At 44.1% G+C, this 20,912-nt stretch overlaps 1 protein-coding gene across 4 annotated transcripts; it reads left to right on the forward strand.

Annotated features, from left to right (window-relative positions):
* Positions 1-5,530: 5,530 nt before the first annotated feature.
* Positions 5,531-20,674, forward strand: TNFAIP3 (TNF alpha induced protein 3). Of its 4 annotated transcripts, none has more exons than XM_017663946.3 (9): positions 5,531-5,899; positions 9,047-9,356; positions 12,537-12,727; positions 13,391-13,538; positions 13,692-13,862; positions 14,644-14,824; positions 15,972-16,888; positions 17,528-17,724; positions 18,427-20,674. In XM_017663946.3, exons 2-9 carry the CDS (start codon positions 9,062-9,064, stop codon positions 18,709-18,711), a joined length of 2,385 nt encoding a protein of 794 aa, XP_017519435.1. In that variant the 5' UTR covers positions 5,531-5,899; positions 9,047-9,061; the 3' UTR covers positions 18,712-20,674. The 4 variants fall into 4 exon arrangements, with proteins under 4 accessions (XP_017519435.1, XP_017519436.1, XP_017519434.1 ...); XM_017663947.3 differs by lacking the exon at positions 5,531-5,899 and adding an exon at positions 8,925-8,945; XM_017663945.3 differs by lacking the exon at positions 5,531-5,899 and having other exon boundaries at positions 9,031-9,356; positions 17,528-17,709.
* Positions 20,675-20,912: the final 238 nt, after the last annotated feature.

Below are 20,912 nucleotides of genomic sequence, written 5' to 3' on the forward strand. Positions count from 1 at the left end.
ATTATCTCCATTTCTCAAGTGCAGAACTAAAGGCAGAGAAGTGATGTGTCCAAGGTCAGTTAGCTAGGAAGTAGCAGAATGCGGCTTTAAACCCAGCAATGTGATTCAGACTCTGTACTCAGCTTTCTATACTAAATATAACTCACTGGAATATCTATTCATACACAATTTTCTTGATGGAACAACAGAAGGATAAAATGTTAGAATTGGTATGACTCTTAGGGACCAATGTATTCCAAATCTTTCATTTTATAAATGAGGCCAGTTTAAGAAGGGAAAAAATAATCTCTTGTTCAGTTAAAAGTTCTACCATTTTTTTGAAGTTTCTCAAAATGATTTCTATTAGAATTTGCAACTTAAAGGCTTTAAAAAGACTAAAGCAAATATTAACTAAGAAAACATGAAAACAGAGGCTTTAAGGCTCAGAGTAAATGGTTATTAGCTTCAGAGGCTGTTCACATTGTGTTGTGATGAGTTTTCCATTCAGATCCTCTGATTGAGCTCTAGATAGCCACTTTGAAAACAGCAGTATCCAGCGTTCTGCAATAGTTTGGTTATCATAAGGAAAACTGCTGTCGTTAGGAAATAAGATGTAACAGGTTGTGCATTTCTGAGTGATTACCATGAAAATGCTCAGGGCCAAGAATTTTTCAGCCACTCAGGCAGTGTAATGTTTTTCCTGAAGGTCAAAGCCAGGAATGTACATATGAATTAAGTTCTTTCATTTAAAAGAATTTTTTAAAGTCTCAAATCCCACACTGGTTCAAATTTGGAAGTTTGACATCACTGAGGACCAACCCAAGCATCATCTGTTGGTTCAACCAGAGAGGCCAAGAGCCAACCACGAAAGCCTCAAAAATCAAGGCATTTCTTTGTAGGGGTTTATTTCAGAGCTGCAATGAACAAGTTGATTTGGAGGGTATTACTCTAAGATACCATCAGAGTGACTTGTTTCAGGAGAAAACTACATTTCACTCTGGTGGTGAAGCCTGATGCCTGCCTTTCCAGCAGTTTTCTCTAGAGAGCTCCAAGTGTCTAGACAGATGCAGCAGATTTATTTTGAGTGTGCAAACCCAGGCAGCCCCAGGCACTTGTTTTCCCATGTGCCTTCAGCTCAAAATAATCAACACACCAAAGTGCGTATTTTGAGTTGGCATGCCCTGGACTCCTTCAACTGTCACCATCCATATTTGGCTCTAAAGCTTCTTGGAATTTTACCATCCTTTGAAGCTGATTTTGGCTCTTGACAGCTGTCAAGTATTGTCAGTATGTCCACGCGTCAATAGGCTGTTTTCAGTAACCTGGCTCCTCTTCTTGTCTCTTTAGAACTTCATGACTAACCATAAAATAAAGTCCTCCATACTTACCTTGAAGGTCAACTGGAAACAGAGTTAGTCTTTTAAGATACTCTATTCAGTGAGAGGTACCTTCTAGCTTTGGAAAGGAATTTGGCAGTGTATAAGCCTTTAATCTTGAGGTTTGGTCTGTATCTCTATTACACGTTAATCAGCTTTATCTCTACGTGGGAACCCTTCCTTTAAGGTCCCAAAAGGCCATTGGTCCCTGCTGTACTAGAAATGATGGAAGAGCAGTCATTTCTCTGATGATGACCACTTGCTTCTGTTAGAATATTTCCATGCACTTTTCTTCAGTGCTTTTCTCTTTTAGCATCAATCCAGTATCATAACGTATCATTTAAAGATACTTGATTCAACTAATAGGAACCCAAGTTTAAGTTAAATTGAGCTTTTTATCAAGCTAAAAACACAAATAACACAATAGGAGTGAGTTTTGCTGATAAAGCTCAGGACATACATCCCCAAATCTGCACTTTGGTATATTGATTATTATGAGCTAAAGGCACAAGAAAAAAAGCAAATGCTGGGAAAGGCTTCCCCTTAACTCCCCTTATCTGCCTAAAGACAGTTCCTCCAAAATAAACTCAACTGTCGTCCATCCTCTCCCTCAGTTTCATCAACCAGGGAAGATGGACTCTTATTACAGGAGAGGAGACTAGAAACCAACACCACACCAAGACAAACTTTGTCACAAACTATCTTACCTCCCATCTGTTCTTCTAAGGCATAGCCATCTTCCCTAAAATTCCTTTTCTCTACCCCAAGGTGCCTACCTCCCCTCTCTTCTTCCCCTATTAAGGCTCAGATCTCTATATAAGTGATCAAATAGCCCCATTTTGGGCGGAATCAGCTACTTTTTCCCTGTGATGCTCCCATGCATGTAATATAAAAATTAATAAATTAGTTTACCTTTTCTCCTGTTAATCTGCCTGTTGTCAGTTCGTATCAAAGACCCAGCTATTGAAACCAAGAAGGTAGAGGAAAAATCTTTCCTTCCTACACAGTGAAGAAGAAAGAGGAATTAATCACATCAGTAAATGCAGCCCACTGTCAATGAGTAAAGAAAGGAACAGGTGTACATTTAATACATTGAGGTTGTTTCTCCTGCCCACCATGTTATTAAATAGATGATGTTCTTACAACCATGGACTCCTAGAATCATGGAACTACAGCAGCTTCTTCAATCTGCTATGGCATGTGCAATTTCCACCATTAAGGTCTAGGAAGTTGTGGTTTTGACAGAAATGCTTCTCAAGAAATATAACATGATAACACATTGCAGTCTGCTTTTGAAAATGAACATGAATTACATTAGACTAGCCAGTCTCAGAAAACAGACCCCAGAAAGAATGAATGCTGAAGCCCTTTTTTATAGAGATGAAGGTAGGGAGGGAGAGGATGCAGGGGTAGCAAGAAGGCAGGATTATGGACACCCCAAACTGAACTGAGAGAATTTAGGGACAAATGAAGAGCAAAGGGAGGGGAGCATCAAAGGCAAATGTGTACAGTGGGTGCACTATTCCCAATAACAGGAATTAGTTTATTTCAGTTAGCATCCAGCGTGCTGCTAAACCCAACCCTGCACGCCAGCCATTCCTAGTAATACCCATTTCAGATCTTTTTGTCATTGTTCATACTTGGTTGTCAACAGCAACCTCCACAGAAACAGAAATGAAACCAAGAATTGAATATTTATATTCATGATATAAAATAAAACTACTTTGCCAAGTGTTTCAGGCCAAGTGTTGACAGGAAATTAAACCAGAATTCACTGGGGATTGAATTTTCTGACAAGTGTTACATTTCAACATCCCATGCTTTCAGGCAAAGAGGAATAAGAGGAGCTGCACTTGGCATTAAACCAATTCCTTCCCTTCCAGGGGAGGGTCTTTGTTCCTATTACTGGTGACTCATTGGGCTACCTCAGTTAAATCCCTTTATCCCTGAGGTTAATTTCTCCATTCACCCTGATAATACCTATAGAAGATCTGAAGTCTCTAGATAAGAAGAGCATTTCAGGTGAATTTGGCATGTGTATGATGATGAAATCTATGACATCATGATCTAAATTCTCCTAGTAGTTACGGCTCACAAAGAACTTCTATTGGCTTCTCAAAATTAGCCCTTATAGTGACTTGAAAGCGCAGACATCACTTGTTAGTAATCACAAGGCTCAGCCAAGAGTTATTAAATTTGAAGCAAGATTCAAAGCTACCTTGAAATAACTAAATAGCCATACTTACATAAGGCTGTTACAAAATATGTTTAATATGTATATTCCTTTTCAAAATCACAATGCTGGGAAAGAGGAACAATTGTACAACAGACACGAAATGTCTGATTTTTAGTTTGACCCATGATTGCCATGTCCAGGAATCCCACACACACTCAGAAATACACCATGGCTGTTTCCTGATTAAGAAAGGCTCATGATTTGTGGTTTCAGCTGAGCCAGATTCAGGGCCCTTTCCCAGTTGTCATATATGTCTCTCTTCAATAGGATTTCTCCACCCCAGTCCCCCACCCCCATCGCTATTTGGCGATGCAGATCCTTTTGATTATGTGGTATAAGCACACAGTCTGCAGACACAGTCCCACAGACTATCTAATTCCAAGGGGTCACATATGCTCACTGTTTGCAGTTCATGTCATGTGACCCCTGCACCACAATAGAAATGGCACTTAATTCAGATATTCTTCAAAAGCACTCCTCATAATCAGAAGGCATCTTTCCTCTTAATAGGAAATAGGGGTTTTTCTCCTATGTGTCCACTAGATGTGAATAAATATTCCTTCCTCTTTGTTCTGTTCACCTTGCTAATGTCTATTGCAGAAATTAAAGTCCCTTGCAAGGCTCTGGACCCTCCGTGTCTCTTTGGTTTCAATCATTCCACGTATCTCCCCAAATTTTGTATCTCCTTCCCCATAAGGTGTCTCTCCTACATTCTCCCTTCCTCTTTACCCTTTCCTTCTGATTCACCAGCGTGGACCCTTGGCCGCTGCTCACTCTCTGCTCTAAGTCTCCCTTTGCTAAAAATGTGCCAGCTGCCACTCAGCCCCCATGCCTTTCTCTGCAGACCCTTGTTAGAGAAGCATATTTTTGTAATTTGGAAGGCGAGATACATGGCCTAACAACTATTCTTAAGTCTATAAGGAGTCAGTAGCACAGAATATTTCCATCTGGTTCTGGTTTCCCCATTCTAAGAAATGGGACAGCAGGGACACCCTAGGCAGTAAAAGTGCCTACTGTCCCTCCCTTCACAGCTCAGGTACCCCCACTGCACAGGTGGCTGACACCAATTTCCACAGGACACTTCTGGGTGAACACAGTGGGTTACATGCTATTTAATAAGGAAGGGTGGGTGAGAATATTATCAGCCATTTAGACACCTTGTGGTGGTCTAATTATTGGGACCTTTAAAAAGACTCCTAATGAGGTCATAGGGGGACATGACAAGGACAGTGGACTAGAAGTGAGTTCTAGGCTGAAATGCTCCCTGAATTCCACTCCACCTCTGCAGTTGGTGTGCAGAAATGGAGAAGGGGAAATAAATCAAGTGTGGAATAGGGTTGGTAGCTGTTCTGATGCCCAGTTTTATTTAAGACTGGCCTTAGAATTTCAAGGCCATAGGCCTGGGGCCTGATGTCACCTGCGACCTGCATCTCACCAGTCTGGCCTCCGGGGCTGGGAGGCACGCTGTAGCTGAAGACCCAGCCCTGTGACTGCTTCTTTTTCTCGAAATCCCCTCGGGACCATGAGTAGGGCGCTCCCCTACGAGTTCATCACGTGCGCAGCCCCAGCTTTTCAGACCCGGCTGGAGGCCTGCGGTCCTGGGTGCAGGGGTGGTTTTTTAGGGTTTTCTTGTTTTATTATTTCCCTTCTTGTTCTCCACAGTTGATGATTTTCTGCAGAAAAACGTTTGAGAAAAAGAACCTATTTCATTTCCAGTTCCCATCACCGCGATTTCCACATGGATGTGACGTTGGCCCCAGCTTCCGAAATGCCCAGGTGACTCACGCGGGGACACCCGGGGACGAAGCGGAGGAGTTTCTCGGGCAGCAGGCGGGGCGGGGCGAAGCGGGGCGGAGCGGGGCGGGGCGACGCTGCAGGGCGGGCATCTCCCTCCCGCGCCCTCCTCGCCCCCTGGCGGCAGGCGGCGCACCGGCCGCGGGCTCCCCGGGCCGGCCAGGCGTCACGTGACTGGAAAGTCCCTGGGTGGAAATCCCCCGGTCCCCGGGCGGTAAAACAGAAAGGGAAAAAAGAGAACTGGCAGTCTGCAGCCTTCGCGGCGGGCCAAGTGCAGAGAGCTCGGAGCCCGCGGGGGCGGAGCGGCGCGAGCGGCCGCCGGGAGAAGTGCGGCGGCGGCGGCGGCGGCGGCGGGCGCGATCCATACACACCCCCGGCCGGCCAGGCCAGCGAGTGAGCGCCAGCCCCGGCGTCCATGGGGCGCCCCCTCTGCCCGGCCCCGACCCCGGCCTGCGGCGCGCGCCTGCCTTGAGCAGGACTTGGGACTTCGGGAGAGGCTCGTGCGCCCCCAGAGGTAATTGCCGCGACCCGTGCGGTCTGTCACCGGCTCCTCCGGGCGACGGCTGCGGGTGCATGTTTGGCAGCGACTCGCGGGCCGGCCTCTCTGTCTGGCATTGGTTTTGCAGCGGTCCTCTTTGCAGGGGAGTTCGTTGGCCATTGTAGGTTTGGAAACGCTGGGAGTTGAGGTCGCCGCGCCAGATGTTAATGGTGACAACCCTGGATTCCTCCAGCCAGCTCTTCCTCGCAGATAATGCCGAAAACTTAAATAAACTGGATCTGACTGGTGGAGAGTCGGCCCGCGGCCGCTTGGTCGGGTGGTCCTTAGTGCTGCTTCTTTTAGCGTCTTGTTTTGGTGGTTGGGGTAAATCAAGTGCTGCATGCTCACGGCCACGTAGACCTTGCAGAACCGCTGTGGTTGCTTCCCAGATTTTGCAGAGCCAGCCTAACGCGGGTGGGATGTCCCAGAGCAACAAAACCCGGCGGGGATTGGGGGACTCAGTCAGCGACCTTTCGAGGGACAGCTTGCATATCCCCCGGGGTTAAATGCAGGGAGGAGGGGGTCTCCTCGGTTGCAGCAGTGTAAGAGAAGTGTGCATGTGGAAGTGCGTCGTTGGCCTGCCTTGGCGGGGGGTGGGGGCTCCAGTTTAGAGCGATCTGCAGGCCCCTGCCCCAGCTCCAAGTCCGCAGACAGTTTTTGTCAGCCCGGGTCGTCCCACATCCTGCCACCTGGCCTTCTCAGGAAAGCAGTGATAGTAAGGAAGGAGCTCAGCCCTTTTTGAGACCGCTTTGTTTTCAGTTCTCCCTGCCTCTGATATTTCTTTGGAAAGCTGATGTGGTCAAGTGTCTCAGGGTAGCATTTTGGGAGAAACAAAATGTTCATTAAAGAGTCCTCTGGACCACGTATGTTTTTGCTTACAAAGACATTACAGTCACAGGTCAGGAAAATTTATTATTTAATCTTAAGTGTGGAGAAGTCCAAGGACTGGAACTTGGGCAGTGGCTTTTGATTTCTTTTAAGGAGGCAATTCTGCAGATTAAGCAAGGCTAAACCTATGAGATGACACTAGGCTATCAAATATTGGCATTTGCATGTCTTGCATATAGTATACAGTTGTCAATATCTGAGATCTTCACTGAAAGATCTTTAGGTCAGAAGAGAATAACAGAAGAGACAGAAAGGCAGAAAGAGGCAAAACCTGGCTTGTTTCAAATCTTCCTACTGCACACCTGTCTCCATCTGAGGGCCGGCAGGCACTGCAGCCACAGGTCTGGTATTGTGAGAAGAGCAAGAGGCAGGTGTTGGAAGACCTGGCTTCTTGGCAAAGCTCTGCCCTTGGATGGTGTGGCACCTGAGCAGGACCTGTGCTTTTGTTGCCGCAGCTACAGACTAAGGTGATTGTGTCATCTCAAGACAGGGAATAAGTTTGTCTTTGATGTTTAGCCAGAGCATCAAACCTGGCCCTTTGGTGGGTGGTTGGGCGCTGCTTGATGGATGGATGGATGAATGAGTGAATGAATGAATGACATCATAAAAGAGATTTTGCCAGGCCACAAAGGGGAAGTGTGTGTGATATTTTTGTCCCTTCATCGCATCTGTGGTCCTGCTGTAATTTTGCCCAATGTCTGACATTGAAGGAGAGATTGCCATCTGACTCAGTCAGTGACTTCTCCCAGGCCCCACTGGCAGTCAGATTAAGAATCGCTATCCAAAACAATCACTCCAGAAAACTCCACAAAAGCCACCTTGGGGTCATCTAGTCCAACCTGTCTCCTTTGACTGGGCCACAAGGATTTCAACTACCTTATTATTAATGGCTTTAAGAGTCGAGACCCACAAGAGTGCCTTCCCTAAAATCTAGGTTTCTTCTCCCTTTTATAGAAACTACAGGCTCGTCCTGGCAAATAGTATGATGTAGGAGTGGGACTAACAATTGCTGGGAAACTTCCTAGGGAGGGTCTTCATGTTCTCAAATCATCTTTATCGTCGTCTTGGAAATTAGCATGTATGGTGAGGCACTCCACCAAAGGCTAATGAATGAGAACTGTCTCTCCACACTGCTCCCTGCAAAGATCTCACGTGGTGTCAATCATATCATTCCATGCTCTTGGCATTGGTCGTATATGTTGGGGTTTCCTCCTCTCCTCTTTCATTCGTCCCGAATGGCTCCCTGGTTCTTTCCTCCAGACTTTCCTTTCTTTCCACTGGTTTATTATGCTTGAAGGTTTCAGAGTGAAGACAGGGTGAGAAATGCATCTGAGTGTTACTTCCTAGGGGATGATAATAAATCTGGCTGGCAGTTGAAGTTGAAATAATTGAGCTCCAGTGCCTGCTTTTGCAAATGTGGTATTTATTATTCTATTATTATTGTTATCCTATTTCTTATTCTGATGCTGTAAAGTTCATTGAAGAGGCTCCGAAAGACTGCTGATTGTTTGCTCTTAAAATTGCAAAGCAGCTTGATGGAAATAGGCTTTTTTGTTGCTTATACAACATTCCATTTTAACTCTTTATAAATAGTATAGTTAGTTTTATAAATAAACTCTTTATAAATACTAATCTTTGGGGCCAGGGAAGCCCTGGTCAGCAACCTAGATGACAGCATAAAATTGCAGGATTTTTCACAAAACATATATGTTCCCAGTATAGGGAAGGAGTGCTTCAAAGAGATCAATCAAGACTGCCTGAGAGCAGGAATCGCTTGGCGGTGGTCTTAGGGGAGGAACTCCAGACTTGTCAGGGCTCCCTGGTTCCTGCAGCTGCCATTCAGAGCTCTGAAAATCCAGTGGCTGCCCCAGAGTGGCATCAGATTGCAATGGGAGCTTGTCGGTGATGAGGCTCAGTACCTGTTGCTGACAGACAAGCTTGACTCCCTGACAAATATTACTGAAAACATGGGTTATTCCCCTCCTCCTCAGTACCCACTCTCCGCCTTCCTTCTCTTGTTTAGACTAATCTTTAAAAGTGATGTAACTTAAAATAGTCCAGTGTGAGTTCATCTTTGGGGCCAGCTAGTATCCTGGGAAGAGAGGTGACTAAGATCTTTTGCCTACAGATTAGGGTAATGACAAGGTCCAACACTGGGGTTTCCTGCAGGCAGGTTTATGGGAGTAGCATCAAAGGCGAGCTAACGGAATGGGTTTTGTTTCCCCTCCTCTTCAGGTGTTGCAGAGCACAATGGCTGAACAACTCCTTCCTCAGGCCTTGTATTTGAGCAATATGCGAAAAGCTGTGAAGATAAGAGAGAGAACTCCTGAGGATATTTTTAAGCCGACCAATGGAATCATTCATCATTTTAAATCCATGCATCGATACACGCTGGAAATGTTCAGAACTTGCCAGTTTTGTGCACAGTTTCGGGAGATCATCCACAAAGCTCTCATTGACAGAAATATCCAGGCCTCCCTGGAAAGCCAGAGGAAGCTCAACTGGTGTCGTGAAGTCAGGAAGCTCGTGGCACTGAAAACGAATGGTAAGACATGCTTTTATCTAGTGGGTGCTGGGTCTCCATTTATTAAATTTTCAGAGCACTAGCCTAAAACTCCAATCTCTCGAGACCATAGACAACTTAGTACAGAAACTTTATAAAAGGCATGTGATAAAAGTGCTTGTTTTGTGAATATTTTTATTAAGGATAGTTTGTAGTTGTGTATTATAAAGAGCAGAGTGAGTGCTTTGAGGCCTTGGAGAATGCATTTCTAAACACCATGCCTGGGTTAGGTGACTGTATATCTAATTCTAATTCCTGTGACTGTTGAATCATCTGTAAAATACCCTTCCTGGGCCAGTAATGGAAATATTAAAAGGCTTTAAAAGTTCAAAAGGAGAGCATGGTGTGAAAACTAGTATTACTGTTGTTTCTCACTGTCATTATGAATGCTTGAACTGATGGGACTTTATGGGTTAACCAGTGAGTGGCTGTTAAGGACGAGGGGGACCTGGCTGTCTGCTCCTACTTACCTAAGTTCTGTTGTCTGTGGTACCATGATATGGACTAGAAAGATATTTGAAATATTTAGTGCCTATTTTACTCTACTTCATTATTTTTAGGGATTCCTAGTTCTAAGTTTCTTGCTGTCTGTACTTACCAGCCCAGTGGCCCTTCACTACTAGTAGGTATTTCCTGTTCTAAGCTTTACTGTTTTGTTTTTTAATTATGATATGTATGCATATCATAGGAAACATCCAATCATACTATTCCATGCAGATACAAAATTCTACATTGTAATGTAGCTCATTTTTACAAAAAGCAAGTAGACTGTACCTCGATAAGCAAGATGCTTATAGCCTAGGTAACGGCAAGATTCTTAGGTCCTTATATCAAGACAGTCCTAAACCATTTCAATTAAATAATATTGCATCCGAGTGCAGAAAATCCTTGTTGACAATGAGATGATGAGAATATTAACCTAGTTAGCTTAATTGGTACATTAACTGGGAGTGATTGGTGTTCTTTCACTTTGGTTCCAGGGGTCTTGTGCATGTCACCTCAACACCTTGCCTATGTTTTTGAAGCATATATTCTTAGAAAGATAGGCAGAAAGAAAACTGGGGATAGCTAGTGTTTATATTGTTCTTGGCATTAAATCAAGTGATGCATAGAAGTCAGTAATTATGTTAAGTCATCATCAAGGAGTTTGTATTCCTGACAGTTTGTGGTTTTAACTCTCCCATTTTGTTATACCAAAAAAAGAGGTGGAGTCAGCTTTGGAAACAGATTCTGCCAAATTAGAAATGTGCCAGAAAGAGGAAAAGCTTCTTATAATTAACAGAATTAACTGATATTTTAGGTTTAAACTTGCTCTATTTCTTTAAGAAAAAATGGCTATAAATAGCAAACACTTGTTTTGCAAAGGGCATGTCATTTAAATCAACAACTATTTGCACTCCAAATAAAGCAAGTGCATCCTAATAGCATTTTCTAGGGAATGGGGATTTTTAGGCTCAGAATCCTTTTATTTCACACTTTCAAGAAAGTCTGTAAAATTTGGAAAAGGTAGAAAAGATATTGAGCAGAGGGGGCAAAATAAATGACTTTTCCTTTCTGGTTTTTATTAGCCCCTTTTTTTAAAAACTGCCCCACTAGAGGGTTCTACAAAGTCAATGATCTGTTTGGGGAGGGGGTAGTTCACAAGTTTGCATTTGAGGATATGAGACTGTGGTGAATGAGGAAGGGAGTAGGTGGCATAAAATTGAAACTTCATGTGAAAAATTCCAGCGTCTATTGGCTGCAGCGATTTCACTTGTATAATGAGTAGCCCTATTCCAGCTCAGCCTGACCACACCCACTTGGAAAGTCCAGGGTGCACGTCGCAGTTTAAATGTCTACACACCAGAACAAAAAGTACAATAGCTGTTGCTCAATTGCTAGTCAAATAACTTAGCACTGGGGAATTCCAGATGTTACTTAGGGAATTTTATACTGGTGCATCTCAATAAAGAACTGAAAGTAAGCACAAGAACAAGAAAAAAAGCCTTATCTTTGCTCTAGATTTTGCAAAGGGGAAATTTCAACAGAATGCAGTTCTTGCTACACTTCTGCCTAGGCACAAGGCTTGAGCGATCTTTTCTGTTCATTTGTTGGAATGCTTAATCTAGCTAGTTTTCCTAAGCATGTAAATTGAAGGTATACTGATTGTGGATATACATTTGAAGGGTTTGCTTTGTTTTTTACAGTTTGTCTATAAGTAAAATTTGACAAAATTTCGAATAACTTTTCCTTCCCTACTTATAGAGTAATGTAAGAAAACAGTGGAACTTTGCTGCATAAAAACAACTGTGCACTTGCCAAAGGGGATTAAGGAGTTACTTTTTTTATATTAAACATTCCCCCCAAATATTTGTTTGGAGATTGGAAAATAAAATTGGGGGTATTATCCTGTAAAAGTAGCAATTTCATGGAATAAAATTAGACCTATTTTTTTGTTTTCAAAATACTCAAACTTCTTAAAAGGCCAGTCCTAAACACTGAGTTATTTACTAATTTAGACATCTAGGTCCTACCAAGCAGGTTCACGTAAGATATTTCTCAGGGGTGGTGACGGGCAGGCTGGCAGTAGGTAATTCGGTGTTCACAATCCCACTTTACAGACCAGGGGAGGAAACTCCCAGGCCCCAAAGGCTGCAGTGGAATGGTCCCTGAGTCATAGCCAGAGCATCCCTGTCTGGTAAACGAAGCCAAGCTAGCTTCCTGGTTTGTGCATATTGCCCTGTGTGCCCTCTCCTAGTGTCGGAGTAATAGTACCAGTGTCTTAGCCCAAACATCAAGGAGTGTTAGAAAGGGACAGACTTTAGAAGTTCAATGCCCTCATTTTACAAAAAACAAAAATACTCACACCAGTTAAGGAATTTCCCCCAAGGTCACCTGAACTAGTTAGGGCAGATTCAGGTTGGAACCAAGGTCCCCTGACAATCAGTCCCTGGCTCCTTTGCTCTGACGGTCTCAGTCATGAAAAATATAAGAGTGAAAAGCATCATTTTTTTCCTTGAAACTGTCATCACCTTTGGAAATATTATCAGTTGGCCCTTCAACTAAGAAATTAAACCATTTGCATTTCTCACACACCCCACATGGTCCCCTGGGACAGCAGTAGTGCTAGTTTATTCTGAAAACCTTTGCTACATCTTAGATGTGGATTGCTTCTGTCCTCAGGTGATGGAAACTGCCTCATGCATGCTGCTTCTCAGTACATGTGGGGTGTTCAGGACACAGACTTGGTCCTGAGGAAGGCACTCTTCAGCACTCTCAAAGAGACGGACACGAGAAACTTTAAATTCCGCTGGCAGCTGGAGTCTCTTAAATCTCAGGAATTCGTGGAAACGGGGCTTTGCTATGACACTCGGGTATGTTTTGTTCCATTAACCATCTATTGGTAGAACCGCATGATTGGTAAAGGGCCCTTTAGGCCAGACCCTGCTCTCAACGAGCATATGATTTACTGATCACATGAACTTGGCTAAGCAAAACACAGTCAACGGAAAACACCAGAATCTTCCTGTGGGATGAACCTGAGGCTTTAGTCACTGCTGGGAGGCTTCGGGCTAGTAGATTCCCAGCTGTAGGTCTCTTCGTTTTAGCAGAAGGGCTTCTGATGACGGCTTTTCCTGTGGTGTTATGGTTGTGTTTCGCTTTTATTGCCCCTTGTATACTCTACTGAGTCAGCTGGTCAAATTCAGATTTGTGCCTCACTATCTGCAGTCACAAATTCGGAATTTTTGTGTCTGTTTGGATCAGGGGCTTCAATGTTATGCCACATCAGGGATTTTTTTTGAAAACAGGTACTGCCCCATCCTCCCCCACTTTTGAGTTAGAGTTTGCCTTAGAGTGGAAAAAGGTAAAGGAAGAAAACCAAAATGGGTGAAAAAGGTGATCATTTGAATGATGATTTCCAGAAAGGGGACAAGTCAGCTGAGGTATATAAATGAATAATTAGAGTGAACTCATAATGAATTTTTAATGCAGAGTACATTCAATCATTTTTTTCCCCTTTAACCCTCTCTCCTTAGAATTGGACTGATGAGTGGGACAACCTTATCAAAATGGCAACCACAGACACACTAGTGGCCCGAAGTGGACTTCAGTATAACTCCCTGGAAGAAATTCACGTATTTGTCCTTTGCAACATCCTCAGAAGGCCAATCATTGTCATTTCAGGTGAGGTGCCTACAGAGCCCATATTCATTTTTGACTTGAAGCTTCAGCTCTTAGGAAAAAGCCACTCTGCCAAAGTCACAGGCAACAGTAGCCAAGTGGAATTCGATGAAAATCACCTGATGGCCTTATTGCTCTTTCTCTTCTCTTATGCAGACAAAATGCTGAGAAGTTTGGAATCAGGTTCCAGTTTCGCTCCTTTGAAGGTGGGAGGGATTTACTTGCCTCTGCATTGGCCTGCCCAGGAATGCTACAGATACCCCATCGTTCTCGGCTACGACAGCCAACACTTTGTGCCCCTGGTGACCCTGAAGGACAGCGGGCCTGGTGAGAAAATTGAGCATCAATTCACACTTGTAATTGCTGGTAGATAGCAGTACACCCTGTTCCCACTGAACGTCAGGGTTTGTTCTTTTGTTCCTTATTGAAATAGTCTCATTTAAGTATATTATCTTTATTTAAATTTAGTATTCTGTCGTTTGCTTTGTTGCTTGGTTAGAAACACTAATGTGATAGCAGAAATCATAATTACCTCCTGTCTTTTTGGGATGGCTTGGTAAGTAATTTCAGCAGGTTAATTGCAAATAGGAGACATCTGTATACATGTTATAACTACCATTACTATTAACTACTAAAGAAGGTTCACAGAGCCCTTTATACAGTGTCTGGCCCCAACCAGGTAAACGTCTGTCAGGTTAGCTATTATCATAATAGCTTAATGTTTCATTTCATCTTCACAGCATCCCTATGAGCTGTAAGCCTTGGTAGATTTTTGTACAGATGAGGCACTTGAAGCTTAGAAAGGTTAAATAATTTGCCTAATGCCACAGAGCATGATAGTGGCAAAGTTAGGATTTGAACTCAGGTCAGTCTGATTCTGAAGTGTGGGCATTTAACCAGTAGTATCTGCAATCCAGGCTACTTAATATTCTTTGAGCTTCCTGCACAAAGCATTTTATGTTTCATGTAGTTTGTTTCCCCATTTGAGTTTGACTTTTTAACTGTATCCTTTCTTCATTTTCAAGATTTAATTGTCATATACGGTCTCACATAATCTCATTAAGTAAACTCATATTTTGCTTATGTGTTACCTTTTTTTTTCCCTCAGAAATCCGTGCTGTTCCACTTGTTAACAGAGAGCGTGGAAGATTTGAAGACTTAAAAGTTCACTTTTTGACAGATCCTGAAAATGAGTTGAAGGACAAGCTCTTAAAAGAGTACTTGATGGTGATAGAAATCCCGGTCCAAGGCTGGGACCATGGTACCACCCATCTGATTAATGCCGCAAAGTAAGCAGCTTATTTTTAGCTCTATCCTTTGTCATCTTTAACTGTTTTTTCTTTAGCCATGTAAGCTGATGCCACCCCAGAGCTCAACAACAAAGTTATTTGAAACCAGTTTTCTTCAATGTGAGACAAATTCAGAGACTCATACATGAGTCAGGGAGGATCACTTGAGGCAAAATTAACTTTGGTTTCAAATGGGAGCAAATAATTTATCCAAAACAATTTCCCTCCATATCTGGATGCGGGAAGTCAGAATTGTGGCTTTTAAGTATACTACAATCAAGGATAGTGCTCGGTTTTTTGTTTTTTTTTTAACCCTGGTACTACACTAGCAAGTCAAAATTCTTGGGGCAAAAAAGGCCTTTTTCCCTCAGCTTCTTGGTAAGGACAGACAGATCAGACACACACTGTGTTGTAAATTGTGTTTATGGGGCACCCACACGATTTTGCCACATAGAAGGGGAATCAACCCAGACTGCTCATTGTACAGGCATCCAAATTTTAAATGCTGGCTTTATGTGAAGGGGATGCCTATTTCTTAGAACTTGAAATGCATAGGAAAAGACCGTGAAGGCGGATGAAAATCAGTTTCTCAAAGTGGAGGTTAGCAAACTACAAAGAGTCAAAAGTAAACAGCACCCATGGGTGGGCCCTCCTCTTAGTTTCTGCTCATGGCAGTTCTAGTAGAGACCAAGCACAAGTGTGGGGCTGATAACAGCAAAAGACAGCACGCAAGGCTGTGAAGTAGTTTGAGCTGTAACGTAGGTGGTCCCAAATGAATACCCTGGTGTTTTGTTAAAAAGTTGATCTCTGAGAAGTAAAAGTGACTTTTTATAAGAGGAATAATTGTAGGCATGAAGTGCAGAGGCAGCCCAGAGTAGCTCTTCCTTTAGAATTATCTATAATTTTGGGCGGACAAAGATTGACTAAATAAGACTGATTCTCGAAATAACGAAGACTTCTCAGCAGTACTGGAGTGTGTTCTGTTCTTTATCATAGGCCTGCATTTCAGTGAATGGTTATAAAGGTATTGCAATAATCCACATTCTGAAAGTCTGCTCTGTGAGCTAATGATATAAAATCATGTGTGGATCTGTATGTGTGCGTCCGTATATGTGTGTAGTCTCATATTTTTCCTTTTGGCTTTTAGGTTGGATGAAGCTAACTTACCAAAAGAAATAAATCTGGTAGATGATTACTTTGAACTTGTCCAGCATGAGTACAAGAAGTGGCAGGAAAACAATGAGCAGGAGCAGAGAGATGTGCGTGCTCAGAATCCTTTGGATTCTTCCATTCCCCAGCTTTCCCTCATGGACATGAAATGTGAAACACCCAACTGTCCTTTCTTCATGTCTGTGAACACCCAGCCTCTGTGCCACGAATGCTCAGAGAGGAGGCAAAAGAACCAAAACAGATCTCCAAAGCTGAACTCCAAGCCGGGCCTGGAAGGACTCCCTGGCGGGGCGCTCGGGGCCTCTCGGGGCGAGGCCTATGAGCCCCTGGCCTGGAGCCCCGAGGGGCCCTCTGGGGGGCCTCATTCTGCCCCTCCAACAGCACCCAGCCTTTTCCTGTTCAGCGAGACCACCGCTATGAAGTGCAAGAGCCCGGGCTGCCCTTTCACACTGAACGTGCAGCACAATGGATTTTGTGAGCGCTGCCACAATGCCCGGCAGCTCAATACTGGCCCCACCGCGGACATGAGGCATTTAGATCCTGGTAAGTGCCGAGCCTGCCTGCAGGATGCCACCAGGACGTTTAATGGGATCTGCAGTACTTGCTTCAAAAGGACTACGAAAGAGCCCTCCTCGAGCCTTGGCTCTAGCATCCCTCCTTCCTGTCATCAGCGGTCCAAGTCAGACCCCTCACAGCTCATCCAGAGTCTCTCCCCACATTCTTGTCACAGAGCCGGGAACGAGGCTCCCTCCAGTTGCCTCTCTCAGGCCGCACGGACTCCAGGGGACAGGACGGGAACGAGCAAGTGCAGAAAAGCTGGCTGCATGTATTTTGGGACTCCAGAAAATAAGGGCTTCTGCACGCTGTGTTTCATCGAGTACAGAGAAAATAAACGTGAGTGAAATGATTTCCTAACTCCTGTTTAGAAGGTGTTTGTTCCTGAACTTCCAGGAGCCCCTCTGGGCAGTGGGGTAGAGCGTGGTTGGCACAGAGGGCCAGTGGCCGTGGTTCTGCCAGCCACCCAGGGAGACCAAAGGCCCACAGCACCACTTTCTGAAACCCAAAAGCATCCTGTGGCTAGAGGTCATAGAGTTTGTTTTAGAAGGTCAGTCGGTATCTGGCATTTATAAGGTAGAGTTTAAAGAAGATATCTTTTGAAACTTTCATGTAATAGAGGAAAATGCAATATCTGAGGAACAATAGCTGGAGAGATGGAGGTCTCCAACTGATATTATAGGAAAACATTTGTGGTTTCAGAAATCTCTGATTTGAAAGAAGGATGGGCAGTTAATGTCTCTGTAATGTTACTATGACCAGTGCAGTATTTTCAAAAATGAGAAATTTGTAAAGTCAAAGATGTTTCAATAATACTGTTATTATTGTCTAATTTTGCTGAATTTGTAGAAGGCCATCTCATATATATATAGAAGGCTGGCCTAATCTGTATTTGGAGTCTGTTTATTTCTCCAGTGTGAGTGTCCTGTCTGCTCGGTGACCCTTCTGTGGTACTGATGAGCATCAACTCTCTTGTAGATTTTGCTGCCCCTCTGGGGAAAGCCAGTCCCATGGCCTCCAGGTTCCAGAATGCTGTCCCTTGCCTGGGGAGGGAATGTGGCACGCTCGGAAGTGCTGTGTTTGAAGGATACTGCCAGAAGTGTTTCATTGAAGCTCAGAATCAGAGATTTCATGAAGCAAAGAGGACTGAAGAGCAACTGGTGAGACACTCAGAGGTACTTTCCCATCTCATGTGGGCCAGTTGCTGAGCAGCGGCTTCCGGCTGTGTCAGCAGACCTTTGTGCCTGCTGAGTTCCAGGGAAGAACAAGGGGGCAGAGTCACTCTGGCCACCCTGGGGCTGGAAGGGCAACAGCTACTGTTGATGTGTATGGCTGAAGGATACTTGAGATTTCATTTTAAAAAGCAAATAAAATCAGCCATAGAATAAAACCTCTTGCCTCTAAAAAGGCAGTGTGATCAGAGACTTCTTGGATTTGTAGTAGAAGCACAGACATCTAAGTGGCCAGCAGACTTTCTTGAACAGTCCTTTATCGTGAGGAGACAAGGAGGACAGTATCCCAGGTACCTCCACTTAATGGCATGTGGAAAGACAAACTTTGGCTGACAGGTGCCTCTCCTGTTGTTTACAGAATGGTAGAGCAGTTTATTATTAATCCAAACAGAAGTGAGCTGGGCCAGTGTTTGCAGGCTTCCGTGAGAGGACTGGTGGTTGCACTCGGCCTCCCTGGGGCTAGGTCTGCTTTCTAGGCACTGGGAGGGAACGTCCTCGGAGAGCTCCTGTTCCCAGACTGGGTGTGGAAGTCTGGTTCGCTTGGCCGGGAGGATGCTCTCTGTAGAATCCACGCCATCAGCTGAGATTGCTGTGTGCTCTCCCTGAGAGACGTGAACAATAGTTCTCTCTGCTCTTTCCACATAGAGATCGAGCCAGCACAGAGACATGCCGCGAACCACACAGAGTGCCTCTAGGCCCAAGTGTGCCCGGGCCTCCTGCAAAAACATCCTGGCCTGCCGCAGTGAGGAACTCTGCATGGAGTGCCAGCACCTCAGCCAGCGAGTGGCCCCAGGGGCCCACCGGGGCGAGCTCGTTCCCGAAGAGCCCCCCAAACAGCGCTGCCGGGCCCCTGCCTGCGATCACTTCGGCAATGCCAAGTGTAACGGCTACTGCAACGAGTGCTTTCAGTTCAAGCAGATGTATGGCTAACCGGAGACAGATGGGCCAGCCCCAGTGGAGATGGGCCTCAAGCCCTTAGTCAGCGTGGTGCTACACTCGAAACCAGATGCTGCTGGAGGGCCTGCCCTGCAACAGTGGGCTCGAGGGTGTCTCTGAGTGGGGAGGAGAGAGAAGCTCTTGGTCATGGCCTCGAATTTGGTAATCAGGGAACGTTCCCTGGTGTCCATAGAGCATAGCTGTGACTGGCAGCACCTGGTGGCTTCAGCCCAGAGCTCCTCTTCCCCTCCTACCAAGCAGAAGGCCAGGAACTTGATGGACTTGGAATGCATGCCAGGACTGCTTTATCATCATTCGAGTAAAAAGAGAAGACAGGGTGAGTGGAAAACCCAGAACCAGTCCCCCTGCCCTCCGTCAGCATTTCTCAGAGATGTCGAAGCTGAATTCATGTGGCCTGCAGGCCCTCCATGAGAAGCTCCTCAGGGAAAATGGACATATTCAGAGCATCAGTAGTTAATGGTTTTTCCTGACCTGCCTCGTTCTTTCCCTTGGACCTGGCAGAAGCAGAACCATCCATGAACTGTGATCATGAGACTGCCGAGACTGAATACGTTCATATACGAAAAAGCAAACCAGCTGCTCTTTACAATATGCACCTTTAACAGTCAGAATATTTTAGTGGGAAGATGTATAACTCTTTGGTTATCACAGTCTTCACTTCTAAAGAGGTTAGCTCAAACTGAGGTGTGCATAAAAATATGTACATATATAATGTACCCTTATATTATGTATGAGGGAATTTTTGGTTAATTATGTTGAAATGCCCTAGTTTAAATAGGAAGACTGAATAATAATAATAACCTATTTTCTGGTTGTTGTTGGGGCACCACCCCTCTACACAGCTTGCATGAACTCAACCAGCTGCCTTGTTAAAGGGGAGCTTTCTGTTGTGTGTGTATAATTCATTTTATTTATTTTATTGCAAACTTCAAGGTTATTTAAATGAAGATGTCTCTTCTGCTCTGGGGAAAACACTGTACTGTCTTCTTGAAGTAACATACTTGTTTTTGGTCATGTTCATGTTACTGAACCAGGCAAATTCCTGACCACAGTGGGGGGAGTCAGCCTCTTCAACGCACTTTGGTTTCCTTCCGCAGGAAAGAAGGAATTGCATCAATAGTAAATTCAATAAAATCTCACACTTCTTAATGAAACTTTGGTCAGAGCTGCTTCCCAGCTTGTCAGTTAAGAAACTGTTCTCCACCATATGTAGATGTGTCTTGAGTACCCTACCTCTTAAGAGCTCAGATCGGGAAGAAGCAGGGATGAGATTGGAGAAGACCGCAAGGAAAGGTGTGGTCTTCCATGATGGTTTTATTTTCTGTGTGGATGCTGTGTCCTGGAGTGCTGGCAGTGACCTTGCACCCAGCGACACCGTAGCATTGGGACAGCAAAACCCCTGAACCCTAAGTCTAAGGAATTTTCTGTCCTTGGCCTGCAGTTTTTCTGTGTGCTTTGTATTACTGTCATACTTGTTCTAGAAAAAGAAAGGAGGGAAACACATAGTTCCCAGAGGTAAAGGCTGCCATTTTGGGGTTTTTTTTTTCAGTCTGGAGTTGGGATACCTGAAAATATTCACAATCTATGTAACTCTACATAGCCTTTACTTGTATTACCTGACATGTTTTCTACTTGAAATCCCATAAGCTTTTTTCCTTTGGCATAAATCTTTATAATTTCTTTCTGAAGATTTCAAATTAACTTCAGTGTTTTCAACTAGTTCTTTTAAAGCTGATATTTTAATATTTTGTATGCATCAATATTTTCATTCTTAATGTGAATAAGTGGAATTATTTATAGCTAAAGAAAGCATTTGAAATTTGCACATGTCCCTAATAGATTCTGTTTACCCTCTGTTAGATTTCTTCAAGTTTTCCTTAAAAAGTGTAATTCCTCACAATTGTCAATATTAAAAAATAAATTATTTAAGAACGAATTTTGGTGTTTTCTTTTTATGAATGATGAAAATGACAAGCCCACATAGTAAGACCACACATTACAAACAACTTTATACTGAGATACACCTAGTCAGCGGGTACATCTCTCCCCAAGGGGTGGTAAGAGAACTTCATAGAAGTAACTGTTGGGAGCATAGGTGTCAGGTTTAACAGCGAGGACACCACCAAGGCCCAGATGGGAATGGGAAAGGCCCGCCCAAGCTGGTTTCCCGTGAG

The sequence above is a fragment of the Manis javanica genome, chromosome 13 (assembly GCF_040802235.1).
Source record: "Manis javanica isolate MJ-LG chromosome 13, MJ_LKY, whole genome shotgun sequence".
Lineage (NCBI taxonomy): Eukaryota > Metazoa > Chordata > Mammalia > Pholidota > Manidae > Manis > Manis javanica.

Excerpts from the sequence above, each read along its gene's own strand:
- TNFAIP3 (XM_017663946.3), top strand. The coding sequence starts at position 9,062 with ATGGCTGAACAACTCCTTCCTCAGGCCTTGTATTTGAGCAATATGCGA. Across the intron at positions 13,539-13,691 it reads GCCAATCATTGTCATTTCAG|ACAAAATGCTGAGAAGTTTG; the intron begins GTGAGGTGCCTA and ends TCTCTTATGCAG. Across the intron at positions 17,725-18,426 it reads AACTGGTGAGACACTCAGAG|AGATCGAGCCAGCACAGAGA; the intron begins GTACTTTCCCAT and ends CTTTCCACATAG.